The sequence below is a fragment of the Pithys albifrons genome, chromosome 17 (assembly GCF_047495875.1).
Source record: "Pithys albifrons albifrons isolate INPA30051 chromosome 17, PitAlb_v1, whole genome shotgun sequence".
NCBI lineage: Eukaryota > Metazoa > Chordata > Aves > Passeriformes > Thamnophilidae > Pithys > Pithys albifrons.
In genome coordinates, this window is record NC_092474.1 from 13,312,105 (window position 1) to 13,332,402 (window position 20,298).

Sequence of the window (20,298 nt, forward strand, 5' to 3'; positions counted from 1 at the left end):
CATGGAATCACTGATTAAGCCTCCTTGCCCCCTCTGGGGTCTGGATGGCTCCTCTTCACCCCACTGTGGTGCAACCACAGCTGCAATCAGCGGCTCCGGCGAGACAGGGCCCCTCCAGCCCTGGGAGCTGCAGCAAAAGAGCACTTTGGCACAGAGGGGAGGCTTTCAGCTCCCCAGCCAGCTCCCACCACCATCCTCCAGCCCACACAGCTCTTAATTACAAGCCAGCATTAAGCACCTGGGCAATTAGGAAGGATGTGGAGGAGCTGCCTCGTCCTTCCCGGTGTCTGCCGTCTCCATCCCTGGCAGGCAGCGGGGAGCAGGATGGAGTGGGCAGCACTTAGATCTGCTCCATCACCCTCAGCAAGACCAGGTTTGCTCCTGGAGCTTTTATTTGTGCTCATTTAAGTTGTTCAGTGCTGTGATAACCCAGGAGCAGCATTCAGTCTTTGCTTGGGATGCTCCAGGGGCTGGATTTGGACCCACAGCTCCATGTGAGCCCATCAATCCTCCACAAAGCTCAGTCTGAGCACTCGGCTGTGGGTTATGAGCTTCCAGCAAGGAGGGCTGGGCTTCATGTGATCCCAAAAGTGTTTCAATTACAGCAATTTGAGTGTTTATTGCAAAAGTTGCCCTGACTTCTCAACTGACCCGGCCACTTCCACGAGCAGGAGGCACCAGCTGAGCATCTTCTAAGCCCACCAAGGACAAGTCACCCCCAAGGCAAAGCCAGAGTAGAAAAGCTCTTCAGACTCCTCAGACCCACCTCGTGCTTCTCCTAATTACAGAGCAGCCCTCCCAAGCCCAGTAACATTTCAATAATGGAGAAATAAATATGATTTCATCAGGAGAAGGCACTAAATCACCAAATCTCTGTATTTTAACCCTTTAACCTGGGCCAGTCTGTACTTCACTCACAGCTAAAATATCACCAGCCTTAACTCAACCTGCCAAATTTGCTGCCTTCTCCACATGTTTGTCCAAGCCTCCAAGGACCCAGAATTGGGCTTTACCACTCTTCTTCTTCTGAGACAAAACAAAGGCAACAAAAACCCACCCCGAAGATGGAGATCAGACCTGCAGACATTTCATAGAATCACAGAATGGATTGGGTTGGAAAAGACCTCCGAGATCATCAAGTCCAACCCTTGGGCCAACTCCAGTCCCTTTACCAGATCATGGCACTCAGTGCCACGGCCAAGCTCAGCTGAAAAACCTCCAGGGATGGGGAATCCACCCCCTCTCTGGGCAGCCCATTCCAATCCCTGAGCACTCTCTCTGCAAAGAATTTCTTTCTGCTCTCCAACTTCAATTTCCCCTGGCAGAGCTTGAGCCCATCGTGCCCCCTTGTCCTATTGCTGAGTGCCTGGGAGAAGAGACCAACCCCCACCTGGCCACAACTTCCCTTCAGGCAGTCCCAGACAGTGCTGAGGTCACCTCTGAGCCTCCTCTTCTCCAGGCTGAACACCCCCAGCTCCCTCAGCCTCTCCCCACAGCACTTGTGCTCCAGTCCCTTCTCCAGCCTTGTTGCTCTTCTCTGGCCCCGCTCCAGCCCCTCAATCTCTTGCCTCAACTGAGGGGCCCAGAACTGAACACAACACTCAAGGTGTGGCCTCCCCAAGGCAGAGTCCAGGGGAAGGGTCACTGCCCTGGGCCTGCTGGCCACGCTAGTTTGGATCCAGGGCAGGATCCCATTGGCCTTCTTGGCCACCTGGGCACACTGGTGGCTCCTGTTGAGCTTCCTGTCCCTCAGTCCCCCCAGGTCCCTCTGCCTGGCTGCTCTCCAGCCACTCTGTGCCCAGCCTGGAGCGCTGCAGGGGTTGGGGTGGCCAAAGGGCAGGACCTGCACTTGGCCTTGTTGAACTCCATCCCATTGCAATCAGCCCATCTCTCCAGTCTCTCCAGATCCCTCTGCAGAGCCCTCCTGCCTTCCAGCAGGTCGACACTCCCTCCCAGCTTGGTGTCATCAGCAAATTTGCTGCTGATGGACTCAATCCCCTCATCTAAACCATCAATAAAGATGTTAAACAGGACTGGACCCAACACAGACCCCTGGGGAACACCACATTTGCTGCTTCAAAATCCACAGTGGTTGATGGGTGTGGAACCCTGGTCTCCTCTCAGTTCTCCCCAATCTACAGCCCAGGACAGCCAGGCTGGAAGCTCCTCCAGGCAGAAATTTTCCCATTTTCTCAATTTTTCCATCAAAATGCTGCTCATTTCTGTCCAGCCCTGCTTTTCTGGCCGTCCTTCCTTTCCTGAATTATCTTCTGGACTTCACCCCCATGTGACACCTCAACCTTGAGCAGGGATGGCCACGCATTGTCCACCTCATCAGGTACCCCACTCCTCCAGTATTCCATCTCTCATTTCCTCTCCAGAGCATGTCTGACCTTCCAAGCAAAGATTCCTGGCAAATCTTGGACATTTTTGCCCAAATCCTCTTACCACTGCTGGAATGAGCTGGACCTTCATCCTGGCAGGACCTGAGTCCCAAACCCTCTGCCCAGCTGCTCAACCAGAGGCAAACCCCACTTTGGATGGGATTTCTTGGCTTTCCAAAGCTTTTGGCTAAGTTTGTGCCAAGCCAGATGATATTTGCACAGGCAGAACAGAAAGCCTGGCTGCCTGTTCACCATGAGCAGCGTGGGATGGAGAGAAGCAGCCAGCACTTTCCCTCCAAGCCTCTGACCTCATCACATGAGAACTAGGGGGAAAAAATATGATTTCCAAGGTGCTTTTTATCTCCTGAGCACCACAAAGTGATGACCAGTCCCAACAACCTCTCCAGGGACAAACCCCACCACGTGGTAGAGACCAGGAGGACCAGGAGGTGCTGCTGGAGGAAACCTCCATGTGCTGCTTCTAAAGGTAAGAAAAGTCAGCAATGCTCTTATTTTCCATTTGCTTTTTCCCCACTTCTGTTTCCATTTGCTTTTTCCTCACTTCTGTTTCCTTTCCCCCCCCAGCTTTGCTTTTCCTCCTCTCCACAGCTGCTGAAACTCTTTGCTCTGCTGTGCCTACAGCTGGAAAACCTCCCAGAGCACTGGGAAAAGGAAATTTAATAAGGAACATTTACCAAATGGTTTTGATTTAAACCCTCAGAGAGCCAAAAATGTCACAATGCTGTAAATGTCCCGAGCTTGGCTCTCATTTTCTCTGTGTTCTTGCTCTGTGCTCAGGGCACACACATGGCCAGATGTTTGTAACACCCAAAAGGTCACCAGAGCAGCAAAGGGACAGCACAGGGATGGAACCACTCGACCCAGGCAGGAGATAAAGCAGATTCCAGGGATTTATAATGCTCTGTTAGGGAAAGGCCAAGGAATGAACCTGCCCCAGGGAAATACAGCCTGAGGAGCATCTCCAGGATGGCTGCAGGGTGGTTTGGCTGTGGAAATGATGCATCCCATGGGAAGAGGTTGGGTCCAAGAGACACAACCTGCCTCTCTGAGCCAGCTCCTTCCTATTGATCAAACCCCACTGTCTTTAAACAGAGCAGCCCCAGGACACTCAAAGGTACCTTGAACACGTCTGGAAAAGCTGCACACACACAGGAAGGCCCTGGCAGAAGTGGGCTTTTGGTCCTTCCCAAAGTTCCCAGGTCTGCAGGGAGCTCTAGGCCATGAGGTGGAATCTCCACCATGCCATGTCCTACCTGCCTGCCTGGAGCACTCCCGAGATGCTGAAGAGGCCGAAGTCAGTGATCACCACCTTCCCATTGTCATAGAAAACATTCTTTGACTTGAGGTCCTTGTGGAGGATCCCCTTGGCATGCAGGTAACCCATTCCCTAGGAAAGAAAAGAGAGAAAAATACCCCGGAATTAAAAAAGCAGCACAAACACACAGGATAACAGAGGCAGGGGGAGCCCCAAGGGAGAGCCTGGGTATGAGCACCCCTGAGCTGCCAGGGCACATCCAGGGCATGGCTGGGCCACAGCCAGAGAGGCTGCACATCCCCAAATACCCCTGCAGAAAGGGCAGGTGTCTGGAGGGCCCCCTGGCTGGGGGTGGGCATCGTGTGGTGCTCACAGAGACGGGTGGTGTGGGTGTCTCGGCTGCGACTCATCTTCCTGATTAATTGATTCTGCAAGAAAAATTAACTGCAAACCAAAGCAGCAGCCACTTCCCTGAAATCCTCCGCTGAGAGGAATTGATGATGATGATGTTTTCGCCCCCGTTTTCGTTGCGGGGATGGGAGAGGAGGGGCCATAAGTCACCGCTCTCCGTCGCCGCCGTGGCACATCCCGGCACTGCCACCGGCGCTTCCGACGCGCACACCGGCACCATCAGCCTGGAAACAAGCTCCTGGCGGGAGTCCTGCCTTCATTCCCTTCCCCCAGGAAAAAACTACTCGGTGGTTAATTAAAATTATTGCTAATGATGCAAAAAAAGGCCACGGGTGGGAAATCCAAGCTCTCCTGCACGGGGCTCGTTTAGCGCCGGCAAATCAAGCCAACCGCCGGCAGCTCCGCGCGGCGGATGTTCGGCTCGGCGGGATAACCAGCTCTGGGAGTGGGGAGGGGGATAAAAGACATTTATCCTGAGTTCATCAGGGATTTTGATGCTGCCCCACTTTTCATTCTCCTAAGCAGACTAAGGGAAAACTTGATCTAGAGTATGCTGCAGGAGGATCAATGCCCAACAGGCCGGCAAACTGTTGCTTAAGAGCGACTATCGCTTGTCTGTCACTGGCAAGGGGGATTTATTAACTGGATTTCCACAGGGATCCATCCATCCTAGGTCTGATCTTTTCATCTATCATCATTAACCACTCAGGCTGGGGAAGAAGAGTGTATTTTTAAGTTGGTGGCTGATGAGGAGATGGAAGAAACGATCCAAATTCCACTATCTGGAAAGCAAACTGAAAAACGCCCCAACCCAGCAAGTTGAAGGGAAGTTCTGGCCAGGTGGGGGTTGGTCTCTTCTCCCAGGCACTCAGCAATAGGACAAGGGGGCACGATGGGCTCAAGCTCTGCCAGGGGAAATTGAAGTTGGAGAGCAGAAAGAAATTCTTTGCAGAGAGAGTGCTCAGGCATTGGAATGGGCTGCCCAGAGAGGGGGTGGATTCCCCATCCCTGGAGGTTTTTCAGCTGAGCTTGGCCGTGGCACTGAGTGCCATGATCTGGTAAAGGGACTGAAGTTGGCCCAAGGGTTGGACTTGATGATCTCGGAGGTCTTTGCCAATCCAACCCATTCTATGATTCTATGATAAGTTCTGGGGGTTTCACTGCACCCCTTGGCAGTCCAATCCTAGAGAGCCTCAGCCAAGGGATGCTGGAGGAAGGAAAGGATCCAGGCCTGAGAAGCTCCAGCTGCAGCTGGATGTCAGGACCATTCCAGGCACCAGGATTAACTACAGGCCTCCAGTTCCCAGCACATGAAATAATGATGAGATTTCAAAATCTGCTTTCAAATGTCACTGTCACCTTCACAAAGGTGAGCAAGGGACAGCATTCCAGTGCTCCTCCTGCAAGGTGCAGTGCAGGGCCCTGAGCATCCGTGGGACAGGATGAGTGGCAGTTCCAGGGGATGCTCTGCAGCCCTTCCCATGGGCTGAGGGTGGTGGGAGCACAGAGCAGGCAGCAGGCACCTCGCACCCCTCCTCACCCAGGCAGGTAGGAACTCATCTCCACGTGCTCACCAAACACAGCCAGGCCTTTGCTGAAGGCAAACCCAACCCCCTCTCCTCCCTCCACGGAGATCCCACTGCAGATTCCAGCCCTGCCACCTTCTGCCCTGGCGTGGTGTGTGAGAAAGCACCGCGGGCACAGCAATGCCTTCGCTTGCTCGGCTGCCCGGCGTGTGTGACAAGGCAGCTCCCTCTGCCGGCACCGCTCCCTGGATAATCAGCTTTCCCGGGATAATGACAGCCCGTGCACCCACTAATCCAATCAGCTTAACAGCCCATCACATACCAGGACTCAAAGGATAAAGTCAAACAACTGCCGTGATGGGGCAGCGCAACCAAAGCCTCTCCTTCCAGCTCTGCTGGGCAATGCAGCCCCAAGGCCACCCAAACCAAGGTGTTGGGGTTTTCCTTTGCCTCTCCACACCCACCACCTCCAAGTCCACCAAAATATCCTTAACATCTGCTGAAAGTTGGTGTGGAGAGGTGGGAAGGCTGGGAAGCTGCTCCTCCTGGTGCATATGGTTGGGTCAGAGCACTGCAACAAGGCTGTGCTGGACCTTAAATTCTTTCCATGGAAAGGATGGAACGTGTGACCACCCACTCAGAGGGCTGAAGAGCCCTCTGGTCTGAGTCTCCAAAACAAGAAATCATTCTCCAGTAACAGACCTCAGAAATTCTCTCAGAATTATTTCTGCAACAAAATGACTGTTACTGTGCTGGTCCTAAATTCTCTGTCTTAAATTCCCTCTGGTGCCCAGAGAGAGCACAGACAGCCCCCATCTGAGCCTTTGGACCTCTGCTAATTCCCACAGGGACCTGGGTTGGATGCAAAGTCCCTCTGCCCTGCAGTGGGCTGCAGCAGGAGCACCCAATCCTGTCCTTCCAAGGAGAAGGAATGCAGGGATACAGGGATGCTGCTGGGGGTACAACCAGGTCAACACCTGGTCCTACTGATTTGCTTCGTGGTGGTGACATTGCTGATGTTCTTCGTGGTGGTGCTTTCATCTCATCAATCCACTGATGATTCCCCAGGGCTGGGGATGCCTCAACACCACGAAGAGTCTGAGGTTCCCAACTTGTTCCTAACACACACCAGCTGCAGAAGACAACAGTCTCATCCTCAAAACCCTCACCAAGCAATGAACCTGCCCAGAGAAAAGGGGCTGAACTGAGTCATGATCTCCCTCTGGGAACATCTGGGAGACCAGAACCCTGAGCACAAGTCAGGAGAAAAATTATGAGGCTAAACTATGTGATGTCTCAGATATTTGCTCAGTGGGAAATATCCATAGCTAAAAAGTGGAAAATACGGATAGAAAGTAGAAATTAAGAAGAGAGAAACTCTTGGTGCTTCTCAGATACCCCCAGTGTGGCTCCAAGACAATCCTTGCAATGCTGGCGTAGCAAAGAGCTTCAGTCTGTGCTCCCTTGTCAGCCCCTGCCCAGAGACTTCAAGAGAATTTAAGGAATTTAAATTAAAAAGTTTAAAACCAATATGCTCTTTGCTGAATTTGAGTGTAAATAAATGCATAATGGGCAATCAGAGCCAGCCTAAGCACCATCCAGGGGACAGCACCACCCAGGATCTATTGCAGAACACATTCTGGTTTACAACATGGATTTGAATATTTAAGGACATTAAAATCTGCCAGAAAACTTTCTTTTTCCTTCCTTTTTTCCCCCCTAGAAATATGTTCAATGTGAGCTCAGCTCCAGGTGATTTGGGTTCTGGGGTGAAATATGAAATATGTTCAATGTGAGCTCAGCTCCAGGTGATTTGGGTTCTGGGGTGAAATATGAAATATATTCAATGTGAGCTCAGCTCCAGGTGATTTGGGTTCTGGGGTGAAATATGAAATATATTCAATGTGAGCTCAGCTCCAGGTGATTTGGGTTCTGGGGTGAAATATGAAATATGTTCAATGTGAGCTCAGCTCCAGGTGATTTGGGTTCTGGGGTGAAATATGAAATATGTTCAATGTGAGCTCAGCTCCAGGTGATCTGGGCTCTGGGGTGGAGGTGTTGGCTGACCTTGAGGGTCGGTGTCGTGGCTCCCGTGCTCCAACACGTGCCAAATACTTTGGGTATCATTTGGTGATAAATGTGTTTGGAATCACAGGCCAGCCCAGTTCTGGCAGACAGCTCAACACCTCTTGGGCAAACGAGCTGTGGCAGACACCCCGTGGGGAGCTGGGATGGCTCAGGACCCGAATTCCCAGCAACTCGACCCTGCCACGTGAGGATCCTCCCCAGTGTCACGTCTGAAGTGTTGAAGAGGCACTTTGAGTCATCTCTGGGAAAGGAGAAGCTTTTTTGGCTCTGACAAATGTATGTGTGCTCTGCCCCGTGGCACCACAGCATCCTGTCACCACACCATGGCAGTGACTCCTCCAGGAGCCCTGGCTGTGGGGATGCTTTGGCTACAGAGATATGGAAACCTCAGACCAACAGCAGATTATTAACAGAAAGTTGCCTGAGAAGTGGGAGGGAGCTGGGGGTGTTTAGCCTGGAGAAGAGGAGGCTCAGAGGTGACCTCAGCACTGTCTGGAACTGCCTGAAGGGAAGTTCTGGCCAGGTGGGGGTTGGTCTCTTCTCCCAGGCACTCAGCAATAGGACAAGGGGGCACGATGGGCTCAAGCTCTGCCAGGGGAAATTGAAGTTGGAGAGCAGAAAGAAATTCTTTGCAGAGAGAGTGCTCAGGCATTGGAATGGGCTGCCCAGAGAGGGGGTGGATTCCCCATCCCTGGAGGTTTTTCAGCTGAGCTTGGCCGTGGCACTGAGTGCCATGATCTGGTAAAGGGACTGGAGTTGGCCCAAGGGCTGGACTTGATGATCTCCGAGGTCTTTTCCAACCCAATCCATTCTGTGATTCTATGAAGTGGCTGCCCCATCCCTGGAAGTGTTTAAGGCCACATGAGGCAGGACTTGGAGCAACCTGAGATGGTGGAAGGTGTCTCTGCCCATGGCAGGGGGTGGAATGAGATGGGCTTTAAGATCCCTTCCAACCCAAACCACTCTGGAAGTCTGTGATTATTACATTTTTTTAGAAGAGGACAGGAATACCCAACCAGCAACTCACTCACAGCAGCAATGCTGGACTTGAACACCTGCACTTCCAAGAGGGAAGAGGAGCAGTGACCAGGATGAGCCCCAAGCATGGAGAACTCAGGGAAGTCTTGGTGCCACACAAAGCACATGAGGGAGGTCCAAACAACCTGGATCTCCGAGCCAAGCAGAGACATCCTGCCCAGAATCCGTGGCTGCTTCTCTCCCACTCCCCAGAGTGACCCCACTGGGACCTTCCAGACCCCACCAGTGCCCAGATGCCCCCACCACACCGTACCTTCACAATTTCTTGTGCTATCTGCCTCGTCTTGTTGACATCCAGGACAATTTTGGCATCTCTCACCACCGAGTAGAGAGTCCGTCCTTTACACAGGCTGAAAGAACAGGAAAAGGGAAAGATAAAACCACAGTTTAGAAACCCCCAACAAGAAACATCCCCAAAAGGCAGTGGCTGGGAACTGTGAATAATCACAAGAGCTTTGGCCACATCTCAAGGCAGATGGAAGATCCAGCATGGACAATGGGGGTCTCCCCAGTTTGGAGCCATCACTGTGGTGCTGAGGACCACAAGGGATATCCTGGTCTGGTTCCTGGCTCTTCCCAGTGTCCAAATCATGAGCAAACCACCTGGTCCTCTTGCTCCTGAGTTTCTGTGCAAAACTGGCCGTGACTGCCCGCCCCTTCCCTCCGAGGATACAACGCTCACAGATGTAATATGAGTCAAAAGAGGAAAGACAGGGAGGGGGAAAAAAAAAAGAACAACCCAACCCAATGCACTGTACAATGTCCTCCAATTTTCCTTCTCATACCAATTACAGTAAAATCTATTTACAGAGCCTTAATTACCAAAGGCAGCTGGATGGGGGGGGGGGGGGGGAAGAGATATAAACCAATTAAAAATATATTGACATTTGAATATCATAATGGAGTACGTGGGTGGATTCTGCCTCGACTGCCGCCCACAAAAAAAGGGCTTTTTGGCTTTTCTATATCCACCCACGCTCATTACAGGCAACTTTGGAAAGATGAGACTGGATACCTGTGCCTGGGAAATCAAGGACCTGACACACATCTCGTTAAAGAGGCTTCAGCGCCCGCAGATGTTAATTTGATTCCTTTCTAGTTAACAAATTAAAAGTTACAGGGCTTAATTCCTCTGCTCTCCCCCAGCTGCAGCCTCGCTCGGCTCTGCCGCTTTCCTCGTGCTCGGTTCCTCCAGCCCTGGGAATGCCAAGCACTGGTCTGGATTTGTCCCCTGGAAGACAACAGGTCTTGTCCTTTTTGGGTGAAAATAATCATAGAAGAGAAGTCCAGATGGTTTAGGTTGGAAGGGACCTTATTGACCATATAGTTCCAGCCCCTGCCATGGGCAGGGACACCTTCCACTAGGCCAGGTTGGAGGGGTTTAGAACCACCTGGTCTAGTGGGAGGTGTCCCTGCCCATGGCAGGGGTTGGAATGAGATGAGCTTTAAGGTCCCTTCCAAACCAAGCCTTTATATGAACCTCAGAAGAAACCCAAACTTTGGAAGCTCTTGAGCACAAAGGACCCTCCTAATCCTAAGCCAAAAGCTCCACATCCCTCCATGGGCAGAGAGCACAATTTTCAGGTCACGCAGTGAGGCAAGAATGGGACCAGTCCCACATCTTTCTGTCTTTGGAAAGACACCACCATTCTCCAAAGTATTTCATCACTGGTTGTGTTGGAAATAGCCTTGCTGGACACAAGTGAGCTGCAGTGGGGATTTTAGGGCAGCAACTGCCTCCTCAGGGATGGCTTTCCCTGTTCAGGTGTCTCAGCACGTCCCTGAGCACCCCAGCTGGGTGCAGACCTGAGGCAACTGCAATTACAAGCACGATCTTCCCCTAGACCAGTCACTTCCTATCTTGTGCAATAGCTTGGCTGCAGTCAAATGTGAATTTGCTGAAGATTAGGATCCAAGCACTCAAACTCCTACTTGGAAATCAGTGATAAAACCCTTTGGGTTTCTGCCACCAGGATGGGAGGGTGCAAAAACGACAGACACAAATTCCCCTTCCACCACCATTACAGTGTATTTTCCTGCCCCAGTTTGCTCCACAAACACGTAGTTTTAAGCTCTACCACACAACAGCCTTTCTGCCACCTCCATGACCTGCCTGCACACGGAGGGGATCCCCCAGCCCTCCCTATTCCCTGGCAAATGCTCAATTTCCCCAGGAGAAAATGATTACAGCAAGTTGCTTGTGGTCTGAATTGGTCCCAAATTGATGTTGTAAACACAGTGAGTAGATTAGCGCTGGAACTAGGCTTGATTTCAGCCCTAAAGCAAGTTAAGATCAGCTGTTTTCCTGCTAAAGGGTTGTTCAGAGAAAAATCCTCAAATTTCTGACTATCTGAAGTGCTGAGATAACCCCAAGAGCGGAGCCTGCAGCCCTTTACTGATGAGATTCCCATCTCTCCACTTCGTTTACAGAGGGAAGGCATTAAAGGGGCAGCGGATGGAACCGGCACAAGGAGAGCAGCCACCACTCAGCACCAGCACATGGTAAAGCACTGTGGGCATGGGACATGTCACCGCTGCTCCTCAGGCCCTGGGAGAACCACCAAGGCAGCCCAGGTGCTTCTCTCCTCCCCTCAATGAATAACTGCTCCCAATTAATTCAACCCGCGACCGCTGCGCCGGCACATCGGTGTTTTCTTGCCGGATAAGGAGCTGCCAACGCAGAGACAAAGCCCGGTTGATACCTATTATGCAGCACCTGAGCCCATTCAGCCACCACCTGCAGAACCTTTTCATGGCAGAGCCCAACAATTTCGCTTCTCCTCGTTCCTCGCTGCCGTCAATCGCTCCCCATTCGGGCAGGAGCGGCGGGCACAAAGCGCGGGGCACGCGCATCGTCCCCTCCCTTCCCGCCTGGAGAGGTCTGCGCTCCACGGGGGCACTGAGGCACCGCCCGCTGCGAGCGAGCGATGCTGAGGATCACAGGGCCACAGACCGCCCACGATTGACAGCAGAAACAAAGGCAGACAATTTGCATCTTCAGGTGGATGCCGGGGTATTCAGCGCTGAAGTGCACATTCATAAAGGAATACTTGTCTTCCCCTCCCAAACTTCTCCATCCCACCTGCCGGCAGAGCAGGCGGGTTGGTGACACGTTCCCGGTGCCATGAGGTGACCAAACCCCATCCAGAGCTGGGGGCAGCAGGGATGGCCTATTCAGGTGGTTTGGGGAGATGCAAAGGTCCTCCTCATGGTCCTCAGGAGTTCATCTCCACCCATGGCACAGGCACAGCTTGCAGCCTTCCCCGGCACGAGGACAGTCCCAGCTCCATCCCGCTGCAGATGCAACTCTCTATTCCAAATGAGTTTCTGAAGTGCTCAGCCAAGCAAGACAAATCTCAAATTGCTTTATAAACACTCTGCATTCACCAGCACAGGCTGAAGACATCAGCAACGGGAGCAAAGCCCAGGTGACTTGCAGAGGAACAAGTTGGGAGGGATGAGTGAGGAAGAGCTGGAGCGCGGCCTCTTGGGATTTTTGCTGTTTGATGGGAAAACAGCCTCATCCATCCTCCATCCGCTGGGGGGGTTCTTACTGTCCCTCTGCAACACTGATGGCCATCACCTCTACACTGATGGCCATCACCTCTACACTGATGGCCATCATCTCTACATCGATAGTCATCTCTACATTGATAGTCATCACCTCTACATTGATAGTCATCACCTCTACACTGATAGTCATCACCTTTACACTCATGGCCATTGCCTCTATATTGATGGCCACCACCTCTAAATTCATGGCCACCATCTCTACACTGGTGCCCACCACCTCTACATTGATGGCTATTGCCTCTACATTGGGGGTTATCTCTCTGCACTGATGGTCATCGCCTCCACATTGCTGGCCATTGCCTTGACACTGGTTGCCATCAGCTCTGCATTGATGGTCTTTGTCTTTACACCGGTGGCCATCACCTCTACACTGGTGCCCACAACCTCTACACTGATGGCCATTGCCTCTACATTGGTGGTCATCATCTCTACAATGATGGTCATTGTCTCTACACCGATGGCCATTATCTCCACACCGATGGCCATTGTCTCTACATTGATGGTCATTGTCTCTACACCAATGGCCATTGTCTCTACACCGATGGCCATTGTCTCTACATTGATGGTCATTGTCTCTACACCGATGGCCATTGTCTCTACACCGATGGCCACTGTCTCTACATTGATGGTCATTGTCTCTACACCAATGGCCATTGTCTCTACACCGGTGGCCACTGTCTCTACATTGATGGTCATTGTCTCTACACCGATGGCCACTGTCTCTACACCGGTGGCCACTGTCTCTACACCAATGGCCACTGTCTCTACATTGATGGTCATTGTCTCTACACCAATGGCCACTGTCTCTACACCGGTGGCCACTGTCTCTACACCAATGGCCATTGTCTCAACATTGGTGGTCATTGTCTCTACACTGATGGCCACTGTCTCTACACCGATGGCCACTGTCTCTACATTGATGGTCATTGTCTCTACACCAATGGCCACTGTCTCTACACCAATGGCCATTGTCTCAACATTGGTGGTCATTGTCTCTACACTGATGGCCATTGTCTCTACACCGATGGCCACTGTCTCTACACCGATGGCCACTGTCTCTACACCGATGGCCACTGTCTCTACATTGATGGCCACTGTCTCTACATTGATGATCATTGTCTCTACATCGATGGCCACTGTCTCTACACCGATGGCCACTGTCTCTACATTGATGGCCACTGTCTCTACATTGATGATCATTGTCTCTACATTGATGGCCATTGTCTCTACACCGATGGCCACTGTCTCTACACCGATGGCCACTGTCTCTACATTGATGATCATTGTCTCTACACCGATGGCCACTGTCTCTACATTGATGACCACTGTCTCTACATTGGTGGTCATTGTCTCTACACCGATGGCCACTGTCTCTACACCGATGGCCACTGTCTCTACATTGATGGCCACTGTCTCTACATTGATGATCATTGTCTCTACACCGATGGCCACTGTCTCTACATTGATGGCCACTGTCTCTACATTGATGGCCACTGTCCCTACATTGATGTCCATTGTCTCTACACCGATGGCCATCACATCTACGCTAATGGCCACCACTTCTACACTGACTGCCTCACCTCTACATTGATGGCCATTGTCTCTCCACTGGTGGCCATCACCTCTACACTGATGCCCATCACACCGTATTTGGTGGCCACCAGCTCTACAGTGATGGCCACCATTTCCACAGGGCTGGAGCCCCAGCCTGGCCCCTGGAGCAGGGATACACCCCGAGCTGCCAGAATGACTCGATGCCATCACTCACCGGGATTTTGTCCTTGTCTTCCCTCTGCCCAACCATCCACATAAACGGCCATTAAATTAAACAGGATCCCTTGGACACCCCAAAGTGATAAATGCCAGAGCCCAGGAAGCTCATTACTTGCCAGTATATGGATTTATGGGCAACCAGCTCAGATTCCATGGTGACAGTCGGCACTAAATGCCCAGGGGAGACAGGGGAGGAGAGACAGGGGGAATTAATAAGAAGTGCTTTAATATAAAAATACCTCTGCTGGCAGGTTACATCTGTGCTTGAGGAGAGACAGAGCAAAGGAGGGGCTGCTTGGATGCTTCCACATTCCCCATCAGTTTACTCATTTTTAGTATTTCATGGGAAAAAAAAAAAGAAACCTTTGGGGAATATTAAGAAAGATACAGCAACAGGAACCACTGAGCTGGGACTTACTTAATTTCATTTGAGCAGGACTAGCCGTGGCAGAGAGGGGAAGAAGGAGTACTGCACATGCCTGCACGTTATTTGGGAGGTTTTCAAGCTCTTTCCATATATTGGCTTGTTTTTCTCTTTTAAAGACATCTGGCAATTGTGCTTTTGAAACTTGACAGCTCCCAGTGCGTTTCACAAATTAAACAAGGCTGGAAGAGCAGCAAAGGGAGAGCTTTGGGTTAATTTTTATCCCTAGGCTTTGTTCGCCTCTAAATTGATAAGGAATCTCAGCCCCTTGACGCACGTTCTCCCAGCCCCGCCGGAGCAGTGGCACCATCCAGCTCCAGCTCCAAACCCTCTGCACCCAAACACCCCCCCAAGGACACCAGGGTCACACCAACATGAGCTGTGAGGAGTTTCTTAAGTCTCAGTCTAAGGAGAAAGGTGTCTCCAGGTTCTCCTTCCCCTGAGAGATGCTCAGCACTGGTTTCACTGGGAGTCACCACCAAAACCTCCAGGTGAAGGGAAGCAGGTCTCCTCTGGGCCACAAACACAGCACCCCGAGGTTCAGCACGGAAATGCTGCAGCCCCAGGACAACTGTCCCTTCATTTCTGTCCCAAGCAGGTACTTGCCTTCCCCTCATTGCTTCTAACAAAGGCAACACTTGGTTTGCTTCCTCCCCAGACCCTGAGAAACACCATCTGTCCTCACTGCACCATGAGCAGGGTGGAAAAATTAGGCTATTAGGGAAAATTTCTTCACCAAAAGGGTTGTCCACCCCTGGCACAGCTGCCCAGGACAGTGGTGGAGTCCCCATCTCTGGAGGATTTAATACAGATGTGGCACTTGGGGACATGGTTTGTGGTGGCTTTGGCAGTGCAGAGGGACGGGTTGGACTTGACGATCTCAAGGATCTTTTCCAACCTAAATATTTATGTGACTCTATGAAAGCAGCAGCCAAAAGCTTCGTGGCAACTCAGTGGCACAAAATTCTTGACCCAGACTTTCAGACCTGATGCTGAACATCAACATCAACATCCATCAGAGCCTGGCCCCTCCAGGGTGAAAATACTTGTCCCATCAAACTCCACCTCCAAACTGAACCCTTACACAGCTCTCCCAAAGCAACCCCAACAGGAAGACAAGTGTCCCAGATCAGCAGGTGGGACCAGTTTGTCCCTGTGTGGGTGTGACCAAAGCTGGGCATTCTAAACCCTCTGGGCCATTGCCCAGCAACTGTTCCCAATGGCCCATTGGCAGCAGCTGCCCAGGGCACACCTGACCCCTCAGGCTGGGAGCTGGCTGGGAAAGAAGCCTGGCAGAGGAGCTGGGAGAACTGCCCTGCAGGGACTCCTTGGCACCTCCACACCCACCTGAGGGCTCAGCTCTGCTCAAGGGCCAGCAATGATTCCAAAATCCCCCCTGACTGCCAGAGTCAGATCCCCCAGTGTGGAACTCCCTGCCCTGGGGGAGGCACTGGGGGCTCCCACCCAAACCTCAGGGGAGACAATCTTGAGGTTTGAAGACCTCTGGGGCCACTCCTGGGATCCAGAGGAGGAGCAGTCCCTGGCCAGGAGGAGCCCCCCACTCTCCACCAGACTGTACCATCATCTGCACCAACAGGTTTGTCCCTTCCTTTTCCTTTGGACTCGAGGGAACCACGTGGGGCTCAGCACAGGGGCCACCAAACCCCCCTGTGTTTGTGCCCCAGGGGGCTGGGTTAGACTGCTGGGGTTGGGGGTTAAACCCAATTTCTCTTTGTGCCATTGCATTTATTGTAATATTGTTATTAAATTGTAACTCTGACTTACAATCTCTTTTGTGTTGGGTTTGTTTCTCCTGCCTGTTTCCCTTTAAACCAGCACAACAGGGAATTCATTACCTGCCATCAGCAACATTTTTGGCCACAACAGAGCCCAGATCCCCAGCCTGGAGCTTGGAGAGACCTCATGGAGGAGCCTCTGCAGGGTGAGACCAGAGTGGGGCAATAGAACAGCCCGGAGAGATGTTCCCTCATGCCATGCCCACTATCTCCGCCCGACGGGAGCTCCGGCTTTTGATGGATATTACTTAGGCAGCAGAATTTTCCTCCCAGCAGCTGGCACAGGAGATAACTGCAGCCAGCACAGCCAAACCACATGGGCTGCAGGAGGAGGAGGAGAAGGGGGGGAAGAAGGAGGAGGAGGAGGAGGAGGGGGGAAGAAGGAGGAGGAGGAGGGGGATCAGCCTCCCTGAAAAGTAGCTCCAACTCCATCGTCGCTTCGGAAAAAAACAAGTTATTTAGAAAAAGGCAACTCCATGCATTTTTATTTGAAGGAGATAGTGGCAGAAGAGCAGAGCTATTCTACAGCTGCAGGGAGAAGAGCTGAGAGACAGGTGAATGCAAAGCAGCCCCAGGCCCTGTGGCTTAGCTAAAGCCCCACTTGCAAACAAGTCATCCGAAAATACTCAGGTGCCACTCGCTGGGCTTGGAATTGGCTCCGAGAGGTGCACGAGGATGTGCAAAGGCTCTTCGACCTCCTTGCCTTTGAAGGAGCCTTATATATTCTCTGCACCCTGATCCTCCTGCTATTTTGAACTATCTGAAGTTCAGGAAGGAAAAGGAATTCTTAAAAAAACCTTATTTTGAAAAGAGGGATGAAGCAAATCTTTGGGTTGAGATGGCTGCGTCACCAGAGCCCAACTCCTCTTTGGAACAGTAATAATAGTTATTATTAATAAAAATTAATGATGCTGTCACAGCAATGATTTATTTCTTGGCCAGGAGGGATGTCAGCGCGTGGTTTCCTCTGCCCAGACTCAGAGAGGATCCCTGGCATTGGGGGTGTTCATTAAAAATAAGGAATTACCCCAAAGAGGATCCCTGGCATTGGGGGTGTTCATTAAAAATAAGGAATTACCCCAAAGAGGATCCCCGACATTGGGGGTGCTCATTAAAAATAAGGAATGATCCTGAAGAGGATCCCTGGCATTGGGGGTGTTCATTAAAAATAAGGAATTACCCCAAAGAGGATCCCTGACATTGGGGGTGTTCATTAAAAATAAGGAATTACCCCAAAGAGGATCCCCGACATTGGGGGTGCTCATTAAAAATAAGGAATGATCCTAGAGAGGATCCCTGGCATTGAAGGTGCTCAGAAAAAATAAGGAATTACCCTAAAGGGGATCCCTGGCATTGAGGGTGTTCATTAAAAATAAGGAATTACCCCAAAGAGGATCCCTGACATTGGGGGTGTTCATTAAAAATAAGGAATTACCCCAAAGAGGATCCCTGATGTTGAGGGTGCTAAGAAAAAATAAGCAATGGCCCTAGAAAGGATCCCTGGCATTGAAGGTGCTCATTAAAAATAAGGAATGATCCTAGAGAGGATCCCTGGCATTGAGGGTGCTCAGAAAAAATAAGGAATTACCCTAAAGAGGATCCCTGGCATTGAGGGTGTTCATTAAAAATAAAGAATTACCCCAAAGAGGATCCCTGATGTTGAGGGTGCTCAGAAAAATTAAGGACTGACCCTGAAGAGGATCCCTGGCATTGAGGGTGCTCATAAAAAATAAGGAATTACCCCAAAGAGGATCCCTGGCATTGAGGGTGCTATGAAAAATTAAGGAATGGCCCTGAAGAGGATCCCTGGCATTGAAGTGACTTAAGAGTTGGACTTGATGATCCTTGTGGGTCCCTTCCAGCTCAGAACAGTCTGTGATTCTGTCTGTGATTCTGAAAGGGCTCAGAAAAATTGAGGAATGATCCCAAAGAGGATCCCTGGCATTGAGGGTGCTATGAAAAATTAAGGACTGACCCTGAAGAGGATCCCTGGCATTGAGGGTGCTATGAAAAATTAAGGACTGACCCTGAAGAGGATCCCTGGCATTGAGGGTGCTATGAAAAATTAAGGACTGACCCTGAAGAGGATCCCTGGCATTGAGGGTGCTCAGAGAAATTAAGGAATGACCCCAAAGAGGATCCCTGGCATTGAGGATGCTCAGAGAAATTAAGGAATGGCCCTAGAGAGGATCCCTGGCATTGAAGGTGCTATGAAAAATTAAGGAATGACCCTGAAGAGGATCCCTGGCATTGAAGTGACTTAAGAGTTGGACTCGATGATCCTCGTGGGTCCCTTCCAGCTCAGAACAGTCTGTGATTCTGTCTGTGATTCTGAAAGTGCTCAGAAAAATTAAGGACTGACCCTGAAGAGGATCCCTGGCATTGAGGGTGCTCCGAGAAATTAAGGAATGGCCCTAGAGAGGATCCCTGGCATTGGGGGTGTTCATTAAAAATAAGGAATTACCCCAAAGAGGATCCCTGATGTTGAGGGTGCTAAGAAAAAATAAGCAATGGCCCTAGAAAGGATCTCTGGCATTGAGGGTGCTCAGAAAAATTAAGGAATGACCCCAAAGAGGATGCCTGGCATTGAAGGTGTTCATTAAAAATAAGGAATTACCCCAAAGAGGATGCCTGGCATTGAAGGTGCTCAGAAAAAAATAAGGAATTACCCTAAAGAGGATCCCTGGCTTTGAGGGTGTTCAGAGCAATTAAGGAATTACCCTAAAGAGGATCCCTGGCATTGAGGGTGCTCAGAGAAATTAAGGAATGGCCCTAAAGAGGATCCCTGGCATTGAGGGTACTCAGAAAAAATAAAGAATGACCCTAAAGAGGATCCCTGGCATTGAGGGTGCTCAGAGAAATTAAGGAATGGCCCTAAAGAGGATCCCTGGCATTGGGGGTGCTCAGAAAAAATAAAGAATGACCCTAGAGGATCCCTGGCATTGAGGATGCTCAGAAGAATTATGGAATGATGCTGAGATGGCACTCAGCAGTGAAGGGAAGAGCTGGCACGAGCAGAAGGACGTGGTGGGACCATCTCTCAGCAGGGCACTCGATCACAGGCGTTTCCTTAAACATTATTTAAATCCCTTCCTCTCCAGCAAAGCTGCCTTAAGTACTTTCCCAGAGAAATCACAGCCAAAATAGAAATGTGGCATTTTGAAACCCTCTTAAAACACAAAGGAGAACCTTCCCCTGGAGCGTCCTCCACCAGAGGAGCACGTTAAGGAACAGCCTCCGGCGGGGCTTTGATGCTACAATGGGGAAGGAAAGCTCTGCCGGCACCGACGCCGCCCCGACATCAAACACTCCGGCAGAGGATCTGCTGCCTTTGCCCATCCCTGCCCAGCCTCTTGGCTCAGGAAATTCCAGGATATTCCTTCCCCAGCTGCCCAAAGCAACGCTGTCTGCGGGTGGAAGATATATACTCACTTAATGTATATATTAATACACGTATTGACTTTCCTGTTGTCAGTCGTTATCAAGATTTATCCAGCCTGATGGCCTCTTATTGATTGGGAGGGAGTGTATTCCCACGGGTCAATCCATCCTGATCCAGCCTGTGGCATGAAGTCAATACCTATTTATTATATGATCTACGAGCTCCATTATTTAACTGCCAGGAAAGGGAAAGCAGCAGAAAGTAAGAGAAGGGAAAAGAAACTTAGGGAGAGCGGGATGATCCAGCTCCCAGAGAGGGAGGATGCTTAGGGGAAGCAGAACTCCATGGCTTTTGCTCCCAAAATACACCCAGGAGTGGGGAGAAAGGGGTGGGCACCTCAGAAATTATCCAAGATCATGGAATGTCAGAATGGTTTGGGGTGGAGATCAACTAGTTCCAAATCTCACGGGCAGGGACACCTTCCACTGTCCCAGGTGGCTCCAAGCCCTGTCCAACCTGGCCCTGGACACTTCCAGGGATGAGGCAGCCACAGCTTCTCTGCCCAACCTGTGCCAGGGCCTGCCCACCCTCACAGCCAACAATTCCTTCCCAATATCCCATCTATCC

The 20,298-nt window shown here is 51.0% G+C and overlaps 1 protein-coding gene across 3 annotated transcripts in view; it reads right to left on the reverse strand.

Moving 5' to 3' along the window:
* The window catches only part of KSR2 (kinase suppressor of ras 2), a 113,223-nt gene that overhangs the window by 11,054 nt on the left and 81,871 nt on the right, over window positions 1–20,298 (reverse strand). For all 3 annotated transcript variants that reach the window (XM_071572353.1, XM_071572351.1, XM_071572352.1), the window contains 2 exons: window positions 8,977–9,073; window positions 3,659–3,792 (listed from right to left, as the gene is read on the reverse strand). In XM_071572353.1, the coding sequence (XP_071428454.1) occupies window positions 3,659–3,792; window positions 8,977–9,073 (231 nt within the window). The remainder of the gene's footprint in view (window positions 1–3,658; window positions 3,793–8,976; window positions 9,074–20,298) is intronic.